Genomic DNA, 23,032 nt, shown 5'->3' with positions numbered 1-23,032 from the left:
CTACAAATTTTTGGCAAGGAAACAGATCACATCAAATATATATTTTTAAAAAAACTTTTGATTGTGAACCTTTAATACATCAGATTTTTGTCAGCCACACATACACAAAATTAAATTTAAAGGGATAGTTCACCCAAAAATCGAAATTCTTTCATTTACTCACCCTCATGTTGTTCCACACCCATATGACTTTCTTTTTTCCATGGAACAGAACAAAAAGAGATGTTTGGCAGATGTTCAGCCTCTGTCACCATTCACTTTCATGTGATTTTTTCCATTGAAAGTAAGTGAATAGTGACTGAAGCTGTCAGTATGTAACATTCCACAATATAAAGAAAGTCATACTGGTATGGAACGTGTTGAGGGTGAATAAAGTGATAGTTCAGCAAAAATGAAACTTCTGTCATCATTTAAGTTCACACACATCAGTCAAAATGTAGAGTCAGCTGCTTGTGATTTTCCAAGCAAAAAAGCGATAGTTAAAGCGATAGATCACCCAAAAATGAAAACTGACTCATAATTTACTCACCCTCATGCCATCCCAGATGTGTATGGCTTTCTTTCTTCAGCAGAACAAAAATGAAAATGTTTAGAAGATTATCTCAGCTCTGTAGGTCCATACAATGCATGTGAATGGTGACCAAAACTTTGGGACTCAAAAAAGCACATAAAGGCAGCATAAAAGTAATCCATAAGACTCCAGTGATTAAATCCATATCTTCAAAAGCAATCCAATCCAATCGGTTTCGGGTGAGAACAGACCTGTGTAAAAAAAATTTTTACTGCACATCTTGCCATTGCCAGGAAGTGTAATCAAGCTTGAAATCATGATCGGCAAGGAAACTGCTTATATCTAGATTTATAGTGAAAAGGGAGTTACATTTTGGTCTGTTCTTATCCAAAACTGATCGGATCGCTTAAGAAGACATTGATTAAATCACTTGAGTCATATGGATTACTTTTATGCTGCATTTATGTGATTTTTTGAGTCCCAAAGATTTGGTCACCATTCACTTGCATTGTATGGACCTACAGAGCAGATATATTCTTAAAAAATCTTAGTTTGTATTCTGCAGAAGAAACAAAGTCATACACATCCGGAATGGGATGTGAGTGACTACATAATGAGAGAATTTATATTTTTGGGCGAACTATCTCTTTTAGCTCAAATATAGTTTAAGTATATTGGACAGTAAGTCTCCTCCATGGGTTTGCTTCTAGATAAAGGTGTTAAAGGAGAAACATGGCAAAGACAGGATCCCTGATGCACAGTGAATAAGGTCTGCTAAACTAAACAGGTTTACAAATCATTGTAATTAAGGGTGGTACTGTTACAGAGTTTATAGGTGTATGTGGGTGTGTGTTATGATTCAGGGTTATCCTCTGCCATATCAATCGCTTCATTTGGCCTGTACATAAATGTTAGTAGAAATAGAGCAACATCAGGGGAGCACCAATAGGCTGTGTGCGACGTCACCGCTGACCAATATCGGCTTTCCACCAGGCCCTCCCTCAGCTCAAAGTCGATACGTTTCTCAAGTTCCACTGAAAAACAGTATAACATTGGAGGTATTGGAGGTCTGAAGTTGCCAATTTTTTTTTATTGGCAAAAGCAAAGTAAAAAAAGAATAAAGCTAGATATAAAAACACAAATTGTGGGAAGGGAAAGCTTTTCAGGTTTTAATGTACTATGGTATATGGATGGGAATTTGAACTGAATTTCACTGTTCCGAATTCTCATAATGATTTCGCCATAATGGATTTACTGCCCTAAACAGTCTACAAGAACAGTTACTAAACAATGAGATAATTTCATATTTTATCAGAAAAGATTCTTGAAAATTGTGTTTAAACAGACTTTTTAATAATTTTATTTATTCAGTCGTTTTTATAAAATACCACCAGTTCTAATAAAGCTCATAATGTGCATCTTTAACTCCACATTGACATATCAACAAACATCCAGTACTTTTTTATTAACTAAAAAGAATGGGCCATTTAAAGTAATTAGTTCTGTACGGATCAATGTTTTGCCGTGTAAATTTAGAGTAATTCGTTCAGGAATCTGGCTTCACTGGTCGCACTATATGTTTCGTGCTGAAGATTCAAATTAACTGGTTCATAAGAGTCATCTGTTTTAGATTCAAATGAACAAGCTCTTAAGTCATTTGTTCAAGAATCAGACTACACTGGTCGCACTATATGTGACATGCTGTAGATTCAAATGAACTGGCTCATAAGACTAATTTGTTCAGGAATCTGACTATACTGCTCACGCTGTATGTTTTGTACTGTAGATTCAAATGAACTGGCTCATAAGAGTCACACATTGAGGAATCAAACTACAATGGCCATGCTGTATGCTCCATGCTGTAGAGTGAAATTAACTGGCTCATAGAGTCATTCGTACAGGAATCAGACTACACTGGTCATGCTGTATGTTTCCTGCTGATGATTCAAATTAACCAGTTCATAAGAGTCATTTGTTGTAGATTCAAATGAACCTGCTTATAAGAGTAATTCGTTCAGGAATCAGACTACACTGGTCATGCTGTATGTGTCCTGCTGTAGATTCAAATTAACCAGTTCCTAAGAGTCATTTGTTGTAGATTCAAATGAACTGTCTCATAAGAGTCATTCGTTCAGGAATCAGACTACACTGGTCATGCTGTATGTTTCCTGCTGTAGATTCAAATTAACCAGTTCCTAAGAGTCATTTGTTGTAGATTCAAATGAACTGTCTCATAAGAGTCATTCGTTCAGGAATCAGACTACACTGTAGTGCCACTTAGTGATAGCAGCATACATTGACTGAGTATTTCAGTAAGTTATCCGGGTGTTCCACACTTCAACTTTAACAATGAAAGTATGAATACTAAAAAAAAATAGCTTGAAAGAGTATATAAACCAAAGACTGTTTAGCCCGTGAAGGACCACTTGTATTAAAATGAATGGAAGGAATTGGTACGGTCAATATTTCGGATGTACAAAAGGAAGTACCACCTTACAAGTTAAAGAGCCAATTACCTTTTAGATACAGACATCGCCTGTAAGTCAACTCAAGAACGTGCATTTGCTTTAGCTAGACCAGCCTGAAAAATAAAGTTTTTAGCGTGATCTGAGTTAAAGAAGCACAATGTATCATACCATTGTTGTCAAATTTTACTGCTGATTTCAAATGTTATTTGATCGTAACCTTGGCCAACCGTTTCAGAGATTTCGATCTTTCCTCATTCAAGTAGATAGAAGCTGTACTTTTATGTCACTTGCATCCATAGAAAATAGCTGTCTGGGAGCTACCCGTAGATGGCCACCAAGTGGATTGACATGCCCTGAAAGGGACTTTGATAATACTTACAGGAAGAGTTATCCATAATGACAGATGCTGATTGTGACATGCAGGTGTCTGCTGCCTCCTCTCGCTTCTCTTCCATTTTCTCCTCTGTCTTCTCCTCTGTCTTCTCGTCTGACTCCATAGACATACCTTCTTCACCTGTTACTCCACCCCCTTTCTCACATGCCCCACAATCAGAGTCAGATGGCTCCTCCTCCACACTGCCCACCTGCCCACTAGAGCGTGAGAATCGTGAGAAGAGCATTCCGCCAATACCTTTACCTATACTTGCCGCTCCTGTTGAAAACACATACACATAGTTACTGCTACAACCTTAATTTAATGATAAGGGCATTTCCAAATCTCCAGTTGTGTCTGTGACAACTCTTTATTGCTCTCTATTGATCCGTTGACTTGCTGAGCTGTTGCTGTTTTTCGCTTTTCGCACTCAAATCAATAACTAGAAACTGTGAATTTGCAGTAATTGATAGGATGATAGCCATTATCTTAATATATAGGGAAACGAAATATTTATTTGCAAATATTCCCCTGTCCAGGTTAAAGCGAGACAACTTTAATGATTTCTCTCTCTTTTCTCTTACCCATGATGCTGGCTTTGCCCAGGCTGGTGATAGACTCGCCGTAGTGTCTGTGGGGCTGTGGAGGGGAGGTACATGGGCTTGGGAGGCTCTCTGTATCAGATACTGAAGCACTTTCCTTTGACGGGTTCAGTAGTGTGGGACGGATCTGGTCGTAAGGTGTGGGGCTAGAGGTGTTGTACCTAAAAACCAAAGTACCTAGGTTATTATCATTATCAAAAACTGTTACAATGTTGAAAACTGGCTGTGAAAAATATATTTGACAAAAAAATTTAAATGCAAGTTTAATCAGTAAATTGACTAGTTTTTTTAGTGTTAGGTCTGATTTCAATGATCTCCCAAGACAGACTTGTTGCATTCTGTCAAACATAACCACAACACTAAAGTACAACAGTCTGGATCTGTTCAAAGAGAGCAATACCATGAGTATGTTAATCGATGGTATATGCTTCTGATGAAGCCATCGGTCCATGTTATGTCAACTTTTCATAAAAAACGAATTCTGTTTAAAGTCCCTAAGAAGTGCCTTTGGCCTGTTGACATATTTCCTACTGAAACAAGTTGGGTCAGGACTTGTTGAATGGCTTGTGCCTTTTTTTAATATAGCCAATAGGCTTTAGTTTACATGGCAGCACCCAGCAAAGCAACACAGCCGGGGAAAAAAGAATCGATCTCAATGCAGATTCCGGCCGCTTTTCCTCTGACTTGAAAGCCAAACAACAATCTAACTGACCACGTTAGTATATAACAGCAGATTTTGGTCTTTGTATTTGATTGGACAATGTTTCTCAACCTCTATGTGACATCATGGTTGTGCCTGGGTCTGTCTAGCTGGAAGAGAGGGACTGCCGATTTTAAATGCTCATATCTTCTGAAAACTAATTTTGTTAATGTTTAAAAGTACACTTGTATATAGATTACCTTAAAGCTTAGGTTATTTCGAACATTTTGACATTTCGTTCAGTTATTTTTCACAACTATTCTGGATTACTGTAATGCTCTAATATATATATATATATATATATATATATATATATATATATACAGTATATTCTTGTAATCTGTCTTGGATACTGCTATTCTGAAGCTAGTGAAACTTTGTAATGCAGCACTTTTCATACCATTGTCTCCTTAAGATGAATTACTTGTAATGTATTATTCCTCTTTTGTAAGTCGCTTTGGTTAAATTGTCTGCCAAATAAATAAATGTAAATGTCTAATAGGCATGGACTAAAATCAGAAAAAATTTAATTTTGATTATGCAGAATAACACTACACTACCCATAATCCTAAAGAGAGATCCACCAATCAGACCACAAAGCGCACCAATGTAGCACTGCAGTGACTGCCCACTTCAATAATGCATTGTGAATGATGTAATCAGTCTCCCTATACTCTCAAACTACTTAGGTATTTACATATATCTGCATATTTTTCACAAAAATTACAATATATTGCTTCTATCCTTATAATCAAAAACTTTAAATCAAATTTGATATTTTCCTAGAGTTTTTTTATTCAATTTCACCATTTGCAATGCTTCATGGGATTGTAGATCATGCTGAAAGTACACAGTCTTGTAACATCTTTTTGTCTGATTTTCAAATACTTTCTTGTTAAATCAAGGTCTGTAATGGTGTGATTCACCTCTTAGCTTGTTAATATGGTTCATGGCTTAGAATTCTTTTATAAAGGATTTTATGAAATCTCTATGGAAATGTTTTTATTGAAACAATTCCGGGCACTGTTGTGCTTAAGCAGCAGCCATCTGATCTGACGTGAAAAACAGCCAATTACAGTTCACTTGTTGCATTTTCTGTTAAAGTGCCATCATAGGAAGATGGAATTATTTGTGATGCTATGTTGTAAGGAATGAAAATGACAACTAAAACTGAAGAAAAAAAAAACTAAAACTAAAACTAATCATTTTCCAAAGGTACAAAGGATATAAAAACAATTCATGAATGAATAAATCAAAATGCAAAACAAACAAATAAAAAAGTTGAATTTCACATTATGTGCAGCTCATAGTGCTCAGTATATAGGAAGCTGTCTATTACAGCGGCTTACAATTTATGTAAACAAAACTGTCTTTGGGTAGATGGATTTTTTTTTTTAATTGAGAAATTTACTTGTAGGATAGAGCATTATTTTTCTCACCAGTGGATCTGGACAGGCGCTATATTACTGTAATGCTTTAGAACGAGGGGCTCCAGTCTGTATGCCTGCAGAAAACCATTTCATTATATAGTTAATCTGTTGACAACATTCTCAGCCTGCTTCTCTAATTACACTTAAAAAAAGGACCATGATTTATGGACATGCTTATTAAATTACAATGGCATTATACATTATTACCTTGGTATGAAATGTATGGGCCAGTAAAAAAAAAAAAAAAAAGATATCTGATTCTGTGCTATATTTAGACTTCAATCTAATCAAACACACCACAGGATCAGTGGGATGGAAGATGTTGAAAAGCCGCTGACAGAAGCATTTGGGCAGGATGTGGTCCTGCGTTCCGTCGGTTCCAGGACGGACACCTCGTAAAGCCAAGAACACAGCCAGTGGAGAGCCCATGCAGAAGAAGTTCTCCACCTACAACACCAAGTCAAAGCCCACAGAGGTTATTATATCAAAAGTAGTAAGTAGTAGTAAGAGTAAGACGAGAAGGACATTCTAGGGTGTCTGCACAATAAGAAAAGCTCAGAAGGTGCATTTGATGGGCAAGACTATGTAAGCTCTGTTTGGAGGGTGTGGAAAGAGCAGTTTCAGTTTGTTATCAAAAATAGAGTGAATTTGTTTCATTTATTTTTTTATCCCCTTTTCTCCTCAAATTGGAATGCCCAATTCCCACTACTTAGTAAGACCTCGTGGTGGCGCGGTTACTCACCTCAATCTAGGTGGCGGAGGACAAGTCTCAGTTGCCTCCGCTTGTGAGACAGTCAATCCATGCATTTTACCGCGTGGCTCATTGTGCATGACACCGAGGAGACTCCCAGCATGTGGAGGCTCATGCTACTCTCCGCAATCCACGCACAATTTACCATGCGCCCCATTGAGAGCGAGAACCACTAATCACGACCAAGAGGAGGTTACTCCATGTGACTCTACCCTCCCTAGCAACCGGACCAATTTGGTTGCTTAGGAGACCTGGCTGGAGTCACTCAGCATACCCTGGATTCGAACTCACGACTCCAGGGGTGGCAGTCAGCGTCAATTCTCGCTGAGCTAGCCAGGCCCAAAATACAGTGAATTGACTTTCCAAAAGCACAACTAGGCCCACCTCTCTGAGATTCTCAATGGCCAACGGATGCCTATGTCAGCGTGCATTACAGCAGAAGTTGAAATGGTCTACATTTTTGGTCGGATGACGGAGCCCTTGTGTTCCCCTACGTCCTTCCAAAGTGTCATCCCCATTGAAATATACATGTTTGCAGCATTCTCTAACGCAGTGTAAACTCTTGTACTGTTTGTACTAGGCACTCTTGTCAACATACCTTAAATTTTAGGGCTGGAGCGGATCTTGACGATGAGGTTTCAAAATGCAGAAGCTGATTTTCCAAATCCCGCAAACTGCAAATTGAGAATGAATTGTTTTTGTAGTGGTCCATTACAGTTGACATTGAGGAGTAGTGTGCATTCAAAACTAAAAACCTTTGAATAATACATGACTCTTAGAAGGCTTTGGAAAAAAAAAAGAGAGCACTAAAAATCAATACCATTTTAAAAGCTCATTCCACACAATAGAGCTCTTAAGTCGTTACGCCAATTTGCAGGTAATTTCGCATAGGTTCCCTCTGGAGTTCCCTATGTGTTATTTTAATGACAGTTTTGGATTTATATGTTCAATAAGATTTGTGGTTAAAATTACTTGAAGAGTCTTTCATGTTTTGTTTTACAACATACATTAAGTAAATGTGAATTTTAAAAAAGCTGTGTTTTAAGTGTGTTGCTAAAAAGTTGCTAGATAAGGACACCATTTCATTGCATACATGTGGTAGTTGTAGTCCTTATTTAGCAACCTGCTAGCAACATAACATTTTAAATAATACAGTACGACTTATGCTCTAGAACAAAACGTTAAATTTTTATTTATTTTTTTTAATTAAGAAAGTAATTTTCACCACAGATCTTACCCATTGTATATTCCTGAGGAAAGACCTTCCGAGTTCACAATCAAACTGACGTCACGGCTGAACAGCTCTATTGACAACCAAATAAATGGAATATGAATTAACAACTAATAAAGAATGATCAGACAAGTTGCTCTTTCAACAGATATTGCAGCATATATCAGAAAGCTCAGACAGTAAAAATAAAAACTAGAGTCTAAGTTTTTACATTTTCTCAACACATTGTAAGAGGTGCTTGCCCATGAAAAACTCACTTCCACCATGCTAGAGTATTGTGGGTGTTGCCAGGGCATTGCTATACCATTAATAAGGATATTCTGGGTGGTTACTAGGGTGTTACTATGTGGTTTCTAGGAAGTTTTGGTAGGTTACTTACTAAAAATCTTAAGTAAAATCAGCCCACCACCAAGTATATATTATATCCTGGTTCTTAGACATAGTGGCATGATTTCATACCAATCATGTCCATAAAACAAACAGTGCATGGATGAGTTACTGTACATGCCAAAGTTTAATACTAAGGCCTCTGGTTTTGTGACATTGCAATTTCCGTGAAAACGGTAATTCTAAGCACAATTTTTGTGTCAGCGCAAGTGGGTGAGGGTGGAAGTGCTTGCGCTATCTGTGGGTGTATGCGCACAAACTGTGGATGTATTGTATGTTAATGATGTGGCGCAAAGCGAAATTAGCTATTTTCCTGATAAATATGTAATTGCGCTAATACATCTGAGAACCATGATAATTCTCAGCACAAAGTCTAAACTGCAATTCCTGCATCTGAAATTTAGGGATTCCACCAGCAGATGGTATTAAAGAGCTATCAATCCTTTTTAATACTGGCCATGATTTGTGTGTCAGTAGATCAATTAGATTAAAACTACTACAACTAATAACATGTTTATTTTGTGTAGCGCCTTTCGAAAACACAAGTATAAATGGGCTGTCCTCATTTAAGTCGACGTTGCTTGACACAGAATGGAATGTATAAAAGGACACAAATGGTGCAATAACCGGAGAAGAACCTCTTGCACTCGACTCAGCCCATTAGAGATTTGTGCGTGCAAATTCACAACCCACTTGCGCCTAGCCTTAGCGCATGTATGCTTTCACGAAAATATGAAAACATCATGGCCATGCCAACTGACTTTGTGCATTAGGGGTAAAGGGTTAGGGCTCGGGTTAGTTTAGGGTTTAAGAATAACGCTAACACTAAGAATAAGCAATAGAAATATTGATTGTATTGATTGAGAGTAAGATTGATGTTTGCCTCAGCATGCACCACTAATTAGGCCAAAACGTTAAGACATACTTGACTTAATTTAATGGGAGTGTAGAGTATAACTATAATTAGAATAAACCTTAAGCGTGTATTGCGAAGTTCCTCCAGTAGATGACACTCATAGCCATGTCTGCTTACATCAGCCTCCGTGGAATCGGGCACCTCTTCATGAACAAAGCGTACGGGGTCCCACCCCGTCATGATGTCAAAGGTGATGACACAGCCAAGCGAGTGAGAGACAATGGACACTTTCCCCTTCTCCGCAAACTCTGGGTTGCGCTTGCAGAAGAGCGTGTAGAGTCGGTTCATCTCTATGGTTAGACCTCGGGTGATCTGAGGATACAAGTGCAGTGATCGTGAAACAAACAAGTCTGACACTTTATTTGTGTAAATAGAAGAGGGAGAGAGAGAATGGGAAAGTGGGCATTCAGTCAAATTAAACATGAGAGAGACTAATGCCCTGTCTACACCTGGTATTAGAATGTGTTTTGGGTGATCCAATCACAGAAGGACAGATGAGACACATTGCTGTTAACACTGGGTATTAAAACTGTGTTTAAGGAATGGGTCTCGGATTTCATGACTACAAAAATCACTTGGTTGCAAGTTTATAAAGCATGAAAAAAGCAGAACGCTTGTTATTTTAATCCATAACCTCCATTAACTGTACTTGGTGTCATTGCTTGTTGATGTCAGGCAAACTGGAGATGTTCTGTGAAATCTTGTGCATGTTTGGGCTTTTCCAAATTGTTTGATTAGATGACTTTTTTAAAGACACAACATAACCAGCTAAATTTAAAACCTTTGTTTTAGTGCAATGGATGATTGAAAGGTGAATAAGAGGTCAATCACTCGCTTTGTCAGGACAGGAGCTCAATTTGGAAATGTGCTTCATGAGATCCTTGCATTCTGTTCCATTCTGTTCTGCTCTGTCTATTTGAACGCTCCTAGGCTTATAGTCATAGCCGCTTCACCACCGAAATCAGATGAATAGCACTGCTATTACCTTACATACAATGGTTATAAATGAAAAACACTGTGTTATCGGCATTATTATTACACTTGAGTCTGGAGTAGTACCACTAACATCATGTTAACATAGAACTGTCTATTGAAGCGTTTTAAGATTTAAGAATGTAAACCAACTAAAACTCTTCATTTTAATTTTATTATCTGCATGTTAGTTTAAAATGTAATGCTTTTTTTTAATAGCCAAGAATGTTTTTGCAATAGTTTAACATGGTGCTGTATGCTTAATATGTATTTATTATGCTGTCTTTTGGACTAAAGAAACAATGTAAATTTAAGACTTCTGAAAAAAGGTTAAAAATATATATATATAATTTTATACATCTGTCATATAAAGAGGAAAATGCGAATTTTGTTCGCCATGTGACTCCATGTGACTCTACCCTCCCAAGCAACCGGGCCAATTTGGTTGCTTAGGAGATCTGGCTGGAGTCACTCAGCACACCATGGATTCAAACTCTCAACTCCAGGGGTGGTAGTCAGCATCAATAATCACCGAGCTACCCAGGCCCCCAAAATGTCCCTATTTCTAACAGTTTTGACCCATTTATTCCATAAACACAAGCAGCATGTGCTGAAGTTTTAAAAGTAACTTTGATAATTTTTTACCATATAAAGTGTATCTCGTGATGTATATCATTATTGACCAAAAATTAAGAATATCACAATATAAATTTTTGTTTATATCACCCACCCTATGTCACATGCGTTTCAACTTACCTTTGAATGTGGTTTGAGGGATCCAATCACAAAATGTTTTGAACCCCATTTCTATCTTTAAAGCTTTTGTAGCTTTTTCTGTGTTAAAATACTTTCCCCTATCCAAGCTTAATATGCAGAGACAACTATTAATAAGACATTCATACGTTAATTTTCTCGAAAACTGTAAGAACTGTTCTTCTTTGGCACTTTGGAAAATGTATGTTTGTTTAGAGTGACCCGCTTAGACCATGAGTTGGGGCGGGACTGTCTCTTTGTTTGTCCAGTGGCAGATGGGATTTATATTCTGAAAGCTGTTTTGAAAATAACGTTTATATTTACAATTCCATTTGTTGGCACTAGTGTCGCAGAAATTACATACTTCAGATTTAAGTGCTTAATTATGCTGCCTCCATTTTGAAACACCCTTCAGTGGCCAGGAGTGCCACTATAATGCCTTCAAATGCTGTCTACGGCATACTAGGTTTTGAAAAACAGCTGTTTGTGTTAGAAAGCTAAGAAAGGAAAGGAATAAGACAATGCATGAAAGAGTGGAGGGTCATGACTCTATCTCACCTCATCCCTGTATAAAGGGCTTGTGTAGTACATAATGTCCATTGCACTGCTATTCAGCATGTCTCTCAAACCTCTGACTTTATCTGGAGTGATGGAGTCCACAGTGTCTGAAAGAATTGTCAGTACTGTCATACTGTCCAGCACTAATAATAATGTCCAAACATGATGTTCTTTGTGTTTTTTTTTTTTCACGTTTATAATCGTCTATAGACAATACCTCCATCGAGCGCCAGTTTAGATCTCCATTCCACAGGAAGGAACTCAACGTGTTCATTTGTTCGGTCAGAAAAGTGCTTCTCCTCCATCTTACGGGCAGCATCACGGATCCTAACCATCAATTCCACACATTATTCATCAACACACATCATTCAGTCCTGATATCTAAAGGATCTGTTTAATGCCGAGTTGTGTGATTGGTGGACTCACATGCTTGTATTTCTAATAATCCGCCCCTGATCCATCTTCTGGCCAATCCCATGCACCACAAAGACTATATGTGTTGTCTCAGGGGGTGTGTCCTCTGGAGCCGCCTCCTCCACGTACCCTCGGTGGAGACGGGTCCCACTGCTAGAGGCTAACCAGACACAACGCACAGTTACTGCCAATCCCAAAATATTATTTTTAGTTTTCAGAGTTACTGAAACGTTATCTACATGTTATATACAGAGTGTAATCTAACGAAACCTTTAAAGAACTTGTCCGTGTCATATTTCAGTACAAAATCAAATGGAAGAAATAAACAACTATATTTTCCATAAAGAAAATGAAGCCTATTTTTAGAGCCATAAAGATGCTTTGCATTGTGACATTATGTTTTCATGACTTTTCATGGCAATTATTCACATTAAAAAAATAATATATTTTAAAATAGTAAACTAGAGTTGCATGATATGAAGGAAAAGTGCAATATGCGACAAGTTGTTGGATAATGCGAAATTCGATATGCGATACGGTAATCCTATGATGGTGTCATTGGTGTGTGTGTGTAACATCGGAACCCCCACCGCTCAAATAAATTTAAAGGGATAGTTCACCCAAAAATGTTAATTATCTCATTATTTAATCACCCTCATCATATTCCAGGTGTGTGAGACTTTCTTTCTTCAGCAGAACACATTTGAAGAAAAATAGAAAAAGATCTCTGCTCTATAGGTCCTTAAAACAAGTGAATGGAGATTTCTCTTTTGATGCTTCACAAATCACAGACAGTAAGCATAAATGACATCCATACGACACCAGCTGTTAAATTAATGTCTTCTAAAGTGACATGATCACTTTTGGTGCAAAAAAGATACTTTTTTAAGTACTTTAACTTTAAATCATGCTTCTGTTCTGCAGCTGTATGCGTATGTATGACGTATTAACGTTGGCATTTCAAACACGTGAGAACTGACACACGTGCATCACAGTCGGAAGAGCAGCGCTGTTTACAAGTGAGAACGAGAAACGCTGTTCAGAATCATTTGTGTGGTCATCCTGGATTTCTCAACTGAGTGGGGAAGGTGAGATTACGTCAGTATCATGACAACGGTATAGATCACACAAGAGACCGCTTGGACTCCACACTGTCATGAAGCTTACCAGAAGCGATGGTTTATATGTACTTAGATATTGATGTTTTATCGCACCAAAGTTGATCGTATCGCTTTAGAAGACATAATTTAACATCTGGAGTCTTATGGATGGCGTTTATGCTGACTGTCTGTGATTTTTGGAGTTTTAAAAGATAAATCTCCCTTCACTTTCATCTTACTGAGCTAAGATATTTTGTAATTTTTCTTCAAATGTGTTCTGGTGAAGAAATAAAGTCAAACACACCTGGGATATCATGAGGGTGAGTAAATAATGAGAGAATTAAACATTTTGGGTAAACTATTCAATAGTTTTAATATAGATTTTTTTTTATCCCCTATCTCCCCAATTTGGAATGCCCAATTCCCACTACTTAGTAGGTCCTCGTGGTGGGCGCGGTTGCTCACCTCAATCCAGGTGGCGGAAGACAAGTCTCAAGTTGCCTCCACTTCTGAGACTGTCAATCCGTGAATCTTATCACGTGGCTCGTTGTGCATGACTGGAGGTTCATGCTACACTCGGTGATCCACGCACAATTTACCATGCACCCCATTGAGAGCGAGAACCACTAATCGCAACCACGAGGAGATTTCCCCATGTGACTCCACCCTCCCTATCAACCAGGCCTATTTGGTTGCTTAGGAGACCTGACTGGAGTCAGCGTCAATCCTCACTGAGCTACCCAGGCCCCTATTCCTTTAAGTTTATTGAAATAAAAAAACAAATAAACATCTATACCAGTGATCACAAATATAGTTTCCTTTTATCCAAATTGCACATTGACTGCATATAATATACAGTATACCGTTTTACCATTATTTATGTAGCAGATATTAAAAACAATTGTAAAAAGCCTCTACATGCAATGTTAATTTCACCATATCCTAAAATAGCCTGTGCTGTGAAATATTTTTTTTAGACTAATTCATGCTCATATTTATTTCATAGTTTATTCAGTATAGGACTATTTTGAGAAATGCTTGAATAAGACATTTGCTTTAGTTTAAAGGGATAGTTCACCCAAAAATAAAAATTCTCTCATAATTCTCACACTCATGTCATCGCAGATGTGTATCTCTTACTTTCTTCTGCAGAACATAAATCAAGATTTTAGTGGAATATCTCTGCTCTGTAGGTCCATACAATGCAAGTGAATGGGTGCCAAAATGTTGACGCTCCAAAAAGCACATAAAGCCATCATAAAAGTAATCCATATGACTTGAGTGTTTTAATCCATTTCTTAAGAAGTGATTTGATAGATGTGAGAGAGAAATAGATCAATATTTAAGTCATTAATATTTAAGAAATTATTCACCCTGCCCAGTAGGGGGCGATATGCATGAAGAAAGTGAATCACCAAAACCACAAGAAGAAGAATGTGAAAGTGATAGTTAAATTGGAGATTGACTGAGCAGGGAGGAGAATTTATAGTAAAAAAAGGACCTTAATATTGATCAGTTTCTCACCCACACCTATCAAATCACTTTTGAAGATTTAACCACTGGAGCTTCAAAATGTTGGCACCCATTCACTTGCATTGTAAGGACCAAAAGAGCAGAGAAACTATACTTAAAAAATGTATTTGAGTTCAACAGATCAAGGATAAGGGTGAGTAAATGATTAGAGAATTAACATTTTTGGGTGAACTATTCTTTTAATGTACCTGTTCTCAGTCCGCACTAAACCTGAGATTGAGAGAGGAATGATTCACGAGATAATCAATTAATTGAAAACCATCCTTTGATAGATATCCACAGCGGCAAGTAAACAATCCAAGTTTGAGTTTGTATACTGGCATTTGGTCTAATTTTTATTTGTAAAAATGTTGTTTTGATGCTCTTTAATGCTGTGTGTGATAGACTGCTTTAGCTGCCCATTCAAACAGAGCAGGGGAGCGTGCACACTCTCTCTCTCTCTAACCTATAGCACGAAAAAGGAACATGAATGAATGAGGCTATGTTGAAAGCTACAATACAACTTATTGAAATGTGTCTTCTCTGCACATATCCACATTTCATGCACACAAAAATGTTCTCCCAACTGCATGGAAATTTTGCAAAATAATGAGAATGTAATCACTAATCAAAGGTGTTCCAAACCTTTTGAGAATCCCAGTTTCTGAGTGACAGTTCGTGCTATCTTTGAGGTGGTTGCGTCGCTGTAAAGGTATACTTCATCCACACTGTGCCAGTCCACATGGCTCCGGCTCAGTTTTAGACTGTGAATGGCTGAGTGAATTCAGGGTAGAAGTCAATCAGGGCTGTTTCACATTACCTGAGTGTTAAATAATCTTCATGTCTAACCACATCAGATCATTTCAATTCAGAACCAATACACTATGTAATACTCTTTACTACAATAACCTTTCTAAATCATGCTGTATGTGTCAGTGTTTGACCTGGTTTAGAAAGAAAAAAACAGGATGTCTGAGTTGGGTCATGATTAATTCACCTAACTAAGCATTTTACCCCTACCATGCTCCCCTATTCAAGCCATGCCCCCACCCGTCTATTACCATCCTCGCTGTCCACTGTAGTGGTCACTGCTTCAGTGTCAAACGTATCTTTCTTCTGCTGGCCTCGGTAATGGGCCAGGTGCTCCAGTTCAATGAGGTCACTGTCCTCCTCCTCCAGGGGTAACCAGGTGCCGTCTGTAAACCACTGGCCACGCATGACCGGGATATGGTCTTGTTCTGTTAAAGCAAACACTGATGCAATATTTCACCAGACCTTAAAGAAATAGTTTATCTACAAAATGAAATTTCTATCAGCATTTCTCCCCTCGCTTTTGTTCCATATGAATGTCCTTATTTCATGGAGCATGAAAGGAGATGTTTTTCAGAATGTTCACATGATCATTGCCATACAGTAAAAGCTTATGGTGACCAGGGTCTGAATAGTTCTAAAAAGCATCCTATAAGTAGACCATGCGTTTTGTGTTTATTTTGCAAGTCTTCTGAAGCCATACAATAGCTTTGTGTGAGGAACAGGCTGAAATTTCAGTTGTTATGTCTTCTTAAGTCTTCCCCACCACCATAGCTCTGAAACTGAATTTTTGTTTACAGATATGCGTTGTACATTTATAAAAACAAGCCGAGCCATTTAAGCTTGAAGTACATCTGTTTTTTTACAAAATTGAATTGGCCCTCAATCTAGGCTCAAGCTCCACTCTTCAACATGATGGTAACGCCCAAAACGACAATTTAACAGAAATTATTCTTAATCAAAACATAAATAAAAGCATTAAACACTAACAAGTCTTCCTCTTTATATTCATCTTGCATAAATGTAAAATAAAATAACACTTCATTTTGACATTTACTTTCCCTGTAGAGTCCCATTTGAAGAATGCTGGGAATGAGAAATCTTCTGCCCAGTTTTAGTTAACTAAACAAAAAAATATATTCATTTAAGTTCCCTTGGTTACATTCTTCTTCTTATTATTATTGAGAATTATGAACATGGGAGGACTGAGTAAAACTGACGATAGTGAAAGTTTTAGATTTAAGAGCTACAGCAGAGGGGAACATTTTCAGCAAATAATCACAAACTTTTGGTCTTAAAGACGATATATATATATATATATATATATATCGATTAAAATCAATCGATTAAAATGTTTAATCAAATTAATTACATGATGTCCCGATTAATTAATCGTGATTAATCGTATTTAATCGCATATACAAATATTTGGGTTACTACCATATTATTGATCATAAGTAAGCAAATTTGTCAATCAGTTGGAGATTTATTATGAGGACTTGTTTAAGGGCCCGTCAATTTCAACAATCATCAGACATGCTTGTGTAGTGTCTCGGGTGCTTTGTGTCATAAACATAAAATTTTTAGGTCAATGTATCAAGTTAAATATAGTTTAATACTTAGAACACATCTTGAGATCTCTTAGTTCGAATTTGCGCTCCATCAAATGTTTTGAACGCAAGAACGTAACGCATGTTTGTGTTGGTGCATCAAGGTGTCTTGCTTTATTGTGTAAGCTTAACCCTTATCCTGCTTAATGAAAATTACCCCATAGTACCACCTAGTGTTCAACCAGCGCTAATACTGGTGTTCATCATATTTCTGTGTTGGTTTTTCTGCGACCAACCGACTAATCAAAACTTGGTTGACCAAAACCCTCATCAACTAAGGTTCCAAAGGTCGACTTTAAGAGGGCAGCCCTAGTTTACACCTGGTATTAAGATGCGCTTCAGGTAATCAAATCACATGTGGTCAGCACTTAATACAGTTCTAAACCGGATCTAAAAGATTTTGTGATCGGATCACAAAAACCACATACAAATGTGCTTAAAAAATGTATGTGATCGCATCACATTTGAGGTGTAAACACAAATTCGTACTGAATGCCTTACGGAGAGCATTGAAAAACCACCCCTCACCTGTCAATCAACCTCTACGCTAAAACAGGAGTTTAAACTTTGCCGGTTAGGAGCAGCTTTAAAAAGAAATAATCATCCGATCAGAAAATGTAAAAATGCAGATACATAAACAAACATGAGAACTTCATGGATCTTCTACAGTGTGACTTATATTAACACTGATAAGAAGCATGAACATCTGAAGCTCCTTTAATACAAGTAATACAAAATAATACCATATTCTGCTTGAAATGTTGTGTTTGTTTAGATAACATTTCAGAAACAGTGTACTGTTTTTTCCCAGATTTTTTTAGTTTTTTTATGAATTTGTTGCACTTTAATGTCATGCATTAACACAGTGACATAGTGATTGATGTATGTCATCATGAAATCAGAGACCCTCCCCTTCAAATCCGATCACAAGGGGTCACAGGAGACGCATTTAAGCGACCAGGTGTAAACGGTTAAATTCTCACGCAAAGCTTTGGTATGGCTTCAGAAGACTTGGAATGTAGTACACCGATCATTTAAACAACTGTTTTGACACTCATATGTATGAATGAGGGGGGATTAAGAGACAACAACTTGCCGAATCTTATTAAGCCCTGCTTTTATGGTGCTTTTATGTCCATAACTTGATGGCATTTGGTAACCATGTGACTTTTGTTGTATGGAAAAGAGTGGCATGAACATTTTATTTTGTGTTCCAAGGAAAACATCACATCATATGACTTTTTAATGACACGAGGGTGAGTACATGATGACAGAATTGTCCTTTTTGGTTGAACTACATTAGATTGGAGCTTGAAATAAATACTTACGATTCCAGTATACAGGGTAACAGTCTTTCTCTTTGATGTCCACCTCATAGAGCCCCCCACGTACGCAAACAGCATCCACATGAATGCATTCGGCATCCAGATCCGTCTCGTCTGTCGAGCATCTAGCAACCCCAGCATCCACGGGTACCGGCTGCGCTGCCACCGCCGCCACACGCATCCTGACCACCGGCGCTTCACATCCCGATGCCGACTCGAATAAATCCTCTGCTTCCTCACTGCCGACATCTCTGCGTTTGACCTCGTTCGGGTTCAGCTCGCAGAATGTGCGATAAGCCAACTCGATTTTCAGAGAATCGTGTCCCACAAACGGCTTCCAGGTCCTCTTGTCCTCTTTGTAGAACCAGCGCACCTCCTCGGGTCCGAGCTCCGTGACAACTTCACCGCGGTGCCGCGAGCTGTTGGAGCGGTTGCGCTTCTTCGTGGCGACGATCTCATCTCTTTCGCTGTAGTTCGGAGCGCCGGGGATGTCGAGATAATCAGACTCCGGTTCAGAACCGAGACGTCCGTGATAGCTGGCGTAAACCTCTTCCACCAGGCCTAACATCATACCGTCCTGGGACAGCCCGCGTTGGCCTCGGGGCAGCTGCAGATGTCCATCTATGCCGGGCTGCACCGCATCCATCCCGCAGTGGATCGCATCGCAAGTGGGATCATCATTAAAGCAGGATATGCACGTATCGTCCACCCTTCCCCATTCAGCTCCGCTGACATTTCCCCTGCTTTCCGAACAACTCACATATGTGTTGTCCTGACAACCGCTCATCACTGTCACCGCTTTCTAGAACACGGCAAACAGGGCGAATTCAGCAGTGGTCAGCTGAATATAATAACAACAAATCTGACGATGCCAAAACCTCTCCTTCCCCCGGCCCCACCGAAGCGGTCAACATTAGTACGGATGCGTCAATCACACGTGCTTGACATTAAACTCCATTACTGGCACAGTCCTCAATTTACAGCAACACAAGCCAACCTGTTCAATGTCCATTCATATGCTGACTCTATAGCTCCCCGTGAAACCCTCTGCCCCGCTCCCCTACTGCTCTACCAAGGTGGAGCCTATGAGGTTAAGCAAAACAAAGCATATGTACACTGACGAGGAGACCAGAAGACGTTGTTTTTGAATGTGTATATATATCACATTCATATATATATATATATATATATATATGAGGAAACAACTCATAGCGATGTGAATTTACCGCCTGTCCGCTAATCTTCAACATGTTTTATAAAAGTTTTATAAAAAAAAAACATTTTGTATTTAACTATGTGTGAAGTTTTTACGATAAAATTGCTGTTTTTAAAGAGAAGTCATAGTCGATTTTGCGACAGGTAGGTGTTAGTTTACGGCTCATTTTAATGGTATACGCAAACGGAGATTTACTGTCGTAACACTCTAAACGCTTCTTCTTCTTCTTTTATTTTTTATTAAAAGAAAAAAAATTGAAAGAGCGCAAGTTCACTTACAATATAACAGAAAAAAACACTGCCCTGTAATAATTGCAGCCAGGGTTAAAGAAAAAGAAAAACAAAAGACGAAAAAAATAAATAAATATCAATGGGGAATCTTAAAATAAGCACAACATGATAGTGTTTTTTGTCAGATATCTTTAGTTATCTGACACAGAAAGTGTGACAAGATATTGTCTAAATTCGCTGAGAAATACCTTAAAATTTGGTTTGTGATTGGAGAATTTGCATTTATGTATTTTAAATTTGGCCAAAAGATTTATAAGATAAAACTATTTTTCAGTTTCCTTGTCTGTATTAAACAACAACAACAACACATATTTCCAGAATAAAGACAATTGAGAGTAAAAACATAAACAGTCACAAAGGTACAAAAGCTTTCCCAAAATATTTTTGTGAAATGACAGAGCTAAAATAGATGTATAACAGTCTCTTCTTGCCTATTACAGAAGTTACATGTTATTGTCAGATTTACATTTCTTTAAGTAACTATTAGCTGGGTAAAATCTGTGAATTAATTTGAAAGAAACTTCTCTAACTTTGTGCACAATAAGGTATTTTATGTAGCAAGAGCCAAAAGTTTTTTCCAATTTAGCTCATTTGTGAAATTACTCCAGGGAATTGCATATGGTGTAGGTACCACATCTCTCTGAAAAAAGCACGAATCATCTTTTTGCTGGAGTGTGGAACAAGACAAGCCTTCCACAGCTGTTTGTATTGGATGACAAAGAGGTGGTTGGAATTCAAGCTTCTTTCAAGACCTTTAAATAAAGTAATAACTGCTGAGGGAACAGCATCAAAAACAGTGGCAAATTCTTTGGGTGTAACAGGAAAATTTAATTCCTGAAAGATTATTTAAGCAAGAAACCATCTTCATTAAAAAGATCACACGCTGAAATTATATTTTTATCATACCAGTTCTGGAAAAATAAGGACATGTTTTTATAGAGTATATTCTGATTCTTCCAAAATAATTATGTTTGTGGATAAGAGACCAAGCAAGAAGCATTTGCTTGTGGAATGCAGAGAGCTTTACAGGTAGCTTTTCAATGTTTTAACATAACAAAAGAGCATTCAAAACACCAAGCTGAGAGAATGCAGAATTCGGGATGTAGTTCCATATAGATGAGGGGCATTTTATAATCCAATCAACATTTAAAGTGTAATTCAAGGTATTCAAATTGAAAACAAATTCTCCACTCTCATATGTGTTTACAGCAGTTCTCTTAATATAATTGGTACGATTCCTCCAAAAAGTTGAAAAGCAGTTGGTCTATCATTTTACAAGTCTTATTGTTCAGATGTAATGCCAAAGCTGCATATGCCAATCAGACCTTCTGCTTTAGTGAGCAATACCCTACCTTTTAAGAAGTACTACTTTGAAGCCACTGATAAAAATAAATTCAGTGCTTTTTCAATAATAGGGATAAAATTAACATTACAGCTTGTAGATTGATTCTTACATATAATGATTCCTAAGTAAGTTACTTTTACTGGGACATTAGAGATAGAAGGAGCAGCGCCATCTGTAATAGACAATAATTCACATTTAGAAATATTCAGGTGTAAACCGGACACTTTAGAAAATACCTCTATTATCCCTAGCTACTGCAATTTGGTCCCTATTTTTTTTTTTTTTAAAGAGGGTTGTGTCATCAGCCAGCAGACTGATGATCACTTCCCTCAATGCAAGGCAGAAATACCTGTAAGATTTCTTTGCTTAACATGGTCTGCTTAAACTTGTGCAGCCAATAAAAATAGATAAGGAGAAATAGGTCAGCCTTGACATATACCTCTTTTAGCATCAAATCAAGTTGAAGTTCCAAATTTCAATTTAATTGAGCTGTTGGCATTACAATATGTTTTATTTGCATTGCAAAAATCTTTCGAGACTAAGGAAGATACATTTGTGCTCAAGAGTATCAAATGCTTTGTAAAAGTCCAAAAAAAGGATAAATCTTTGTTCTGAGATCAAATGAGAATAATCAAGAATAACCAAAACTAGTCTGATATTATTTGAAATGTGTCTGTTCTTCATGAAGTCAGATCTAGTACTGCTTTAATTCTTTTGGCAAAAATTGTAGCAAGTATTTTATAATCATTATTTAGTAGACAGATTAGCCACCAATTTTCAATAAATAATAAAGCCTTCTATTTTGGGATTAGAGTAATAAGACCTTGATTCATGCTTGAAGGAAGCTGACCATTTGAGATGCTTTCAATAAATACACACAATAATAATGGCGCCTTTTGCTGGCAAAAGATTTGTAAAATTCAGCGGTTAGCCCATCTGTTCCAGTGGATACATTGTTTTTATAGACATTCAATGGAGTCCATTATTTCTTCTGCATTAATGGGTCCGTCACAAAAATCCTTATCCTCTGTCTTAATATGACTGGTTTCTTTCAAAGATGCAAAAAAGGAGGATGCTGATTGTTTCCAAATAATCTGAAGTGTACAATTTACTGTAAAATAAATCTCGTCTAATTTATTCTGACTCTAAACTCTTCTCAATGTGTATTCTTTTGTATTATTACATTCTCGTGGACTCGTTCTATGTCATCATCCACTGCCGAAGATTGATTCCAATCCTCAAGAATGCAAGTATACCGAGAATGCAGGAAATTACCTGGAGGTGTCTTTGAAATCGAGGATGCATTGGATGGTGACTTGTGGGCAAGTATGTGGTACTATGGTGGCAGAAGGACATTTATCATTTTGTTAATTTTTTTCCTCAAGTATTTCCTGCTGTAAGCTCCCAAAAGTCTGACGGCTTATTTTTTTGCCCATAATTTTAATACAGTAATAAACGTGGACAAAACAAGTGTTTACAGACTTTATTCTTTTAATGTAAAACCTCACTGGTGTGATAATATTAATGCTGTCACTGGTGTGATAATGCCTGTAGTGCTCTCACTGGATTCAAATGTGCTGTGATGGTTTATTGCACAACAGGAAGATCACAGCACATCCCAAACTTACAATAGATGCATTCTACGTCCTCCTGTCCTTCAGAGTTCGTTCTTCCAAGGTAGCTTGGAAAGACTGGTCTTCATAAGAACACAAATCTGTTCTCTGCATTCTTAGAATTGAGAAACACATGCTGTTCATT

The 23,032-nt window shown here is 37.6% G+C and overlaps 1 protein-coding gene across 1 annotated transcript; it reads right to left on the bottom strand.

Moving 5' to 3' along the window:
• Positions 1 to 1,038: 1,038 nt before the first annotated feature.
• Positions 1,039 to 19,428, bottom strand: LOC127624313 (phospholipase DDHD1-like). The gene is made up of 13 exons (XM_052099091.1): positions 18,427 to 19,428; positions 15,740 to 15,916; positions 15,324 to 15,452; positions 12,079 to 12,226; positions 11,870 to 11,979; positions 11,653 to 11,759; positions 9,428 to 9,681; positions 7,434 to 7,509; positions 6,382 to 6,531; positions 6,094 to 6,158; positions 3,937 to 4,115; positions 3,359 to 3,631; positions 1,039 to 1,545 (listed from the first exon to the last, which is right to left on the bottom strand). The coding sequence occupies exons 1-13, from the start codon at positions 19,208 to 19,210 to the stop codon at positions 1,364 to 1,366; spliced, it is 2,634 nt and encodes an 877-aa protein (XP_051955051.1). The 5' UTR covers positions 19,211 to 19,428; the 3' UTR covers positions 1,039 to 1,363.
• Between the last annotated feature and the right edge of the window lie 3,604 nt (positions 19,429 to 23,032).

Source organism: Xyrauchen texanus, chromosome 30, assembly GCF_025860055.1.
Source record: "Xyrauchen texanus isolate HMW12.3.18 chromosome 30, RBS_HiC_50CHRs, whole genome shotgun sequence".
Lineage (NCBI taxonomy): Eukaryota > Metazoa > Chordata > Actinopteri > Cypriniformes > Catostomidae > Xyrauchen > Xyrauchen texanus.
Note: the sequence above shows the minus strand (reverse complement) of the source record. Positions and strands in the feature narration are given on the sequence as shown.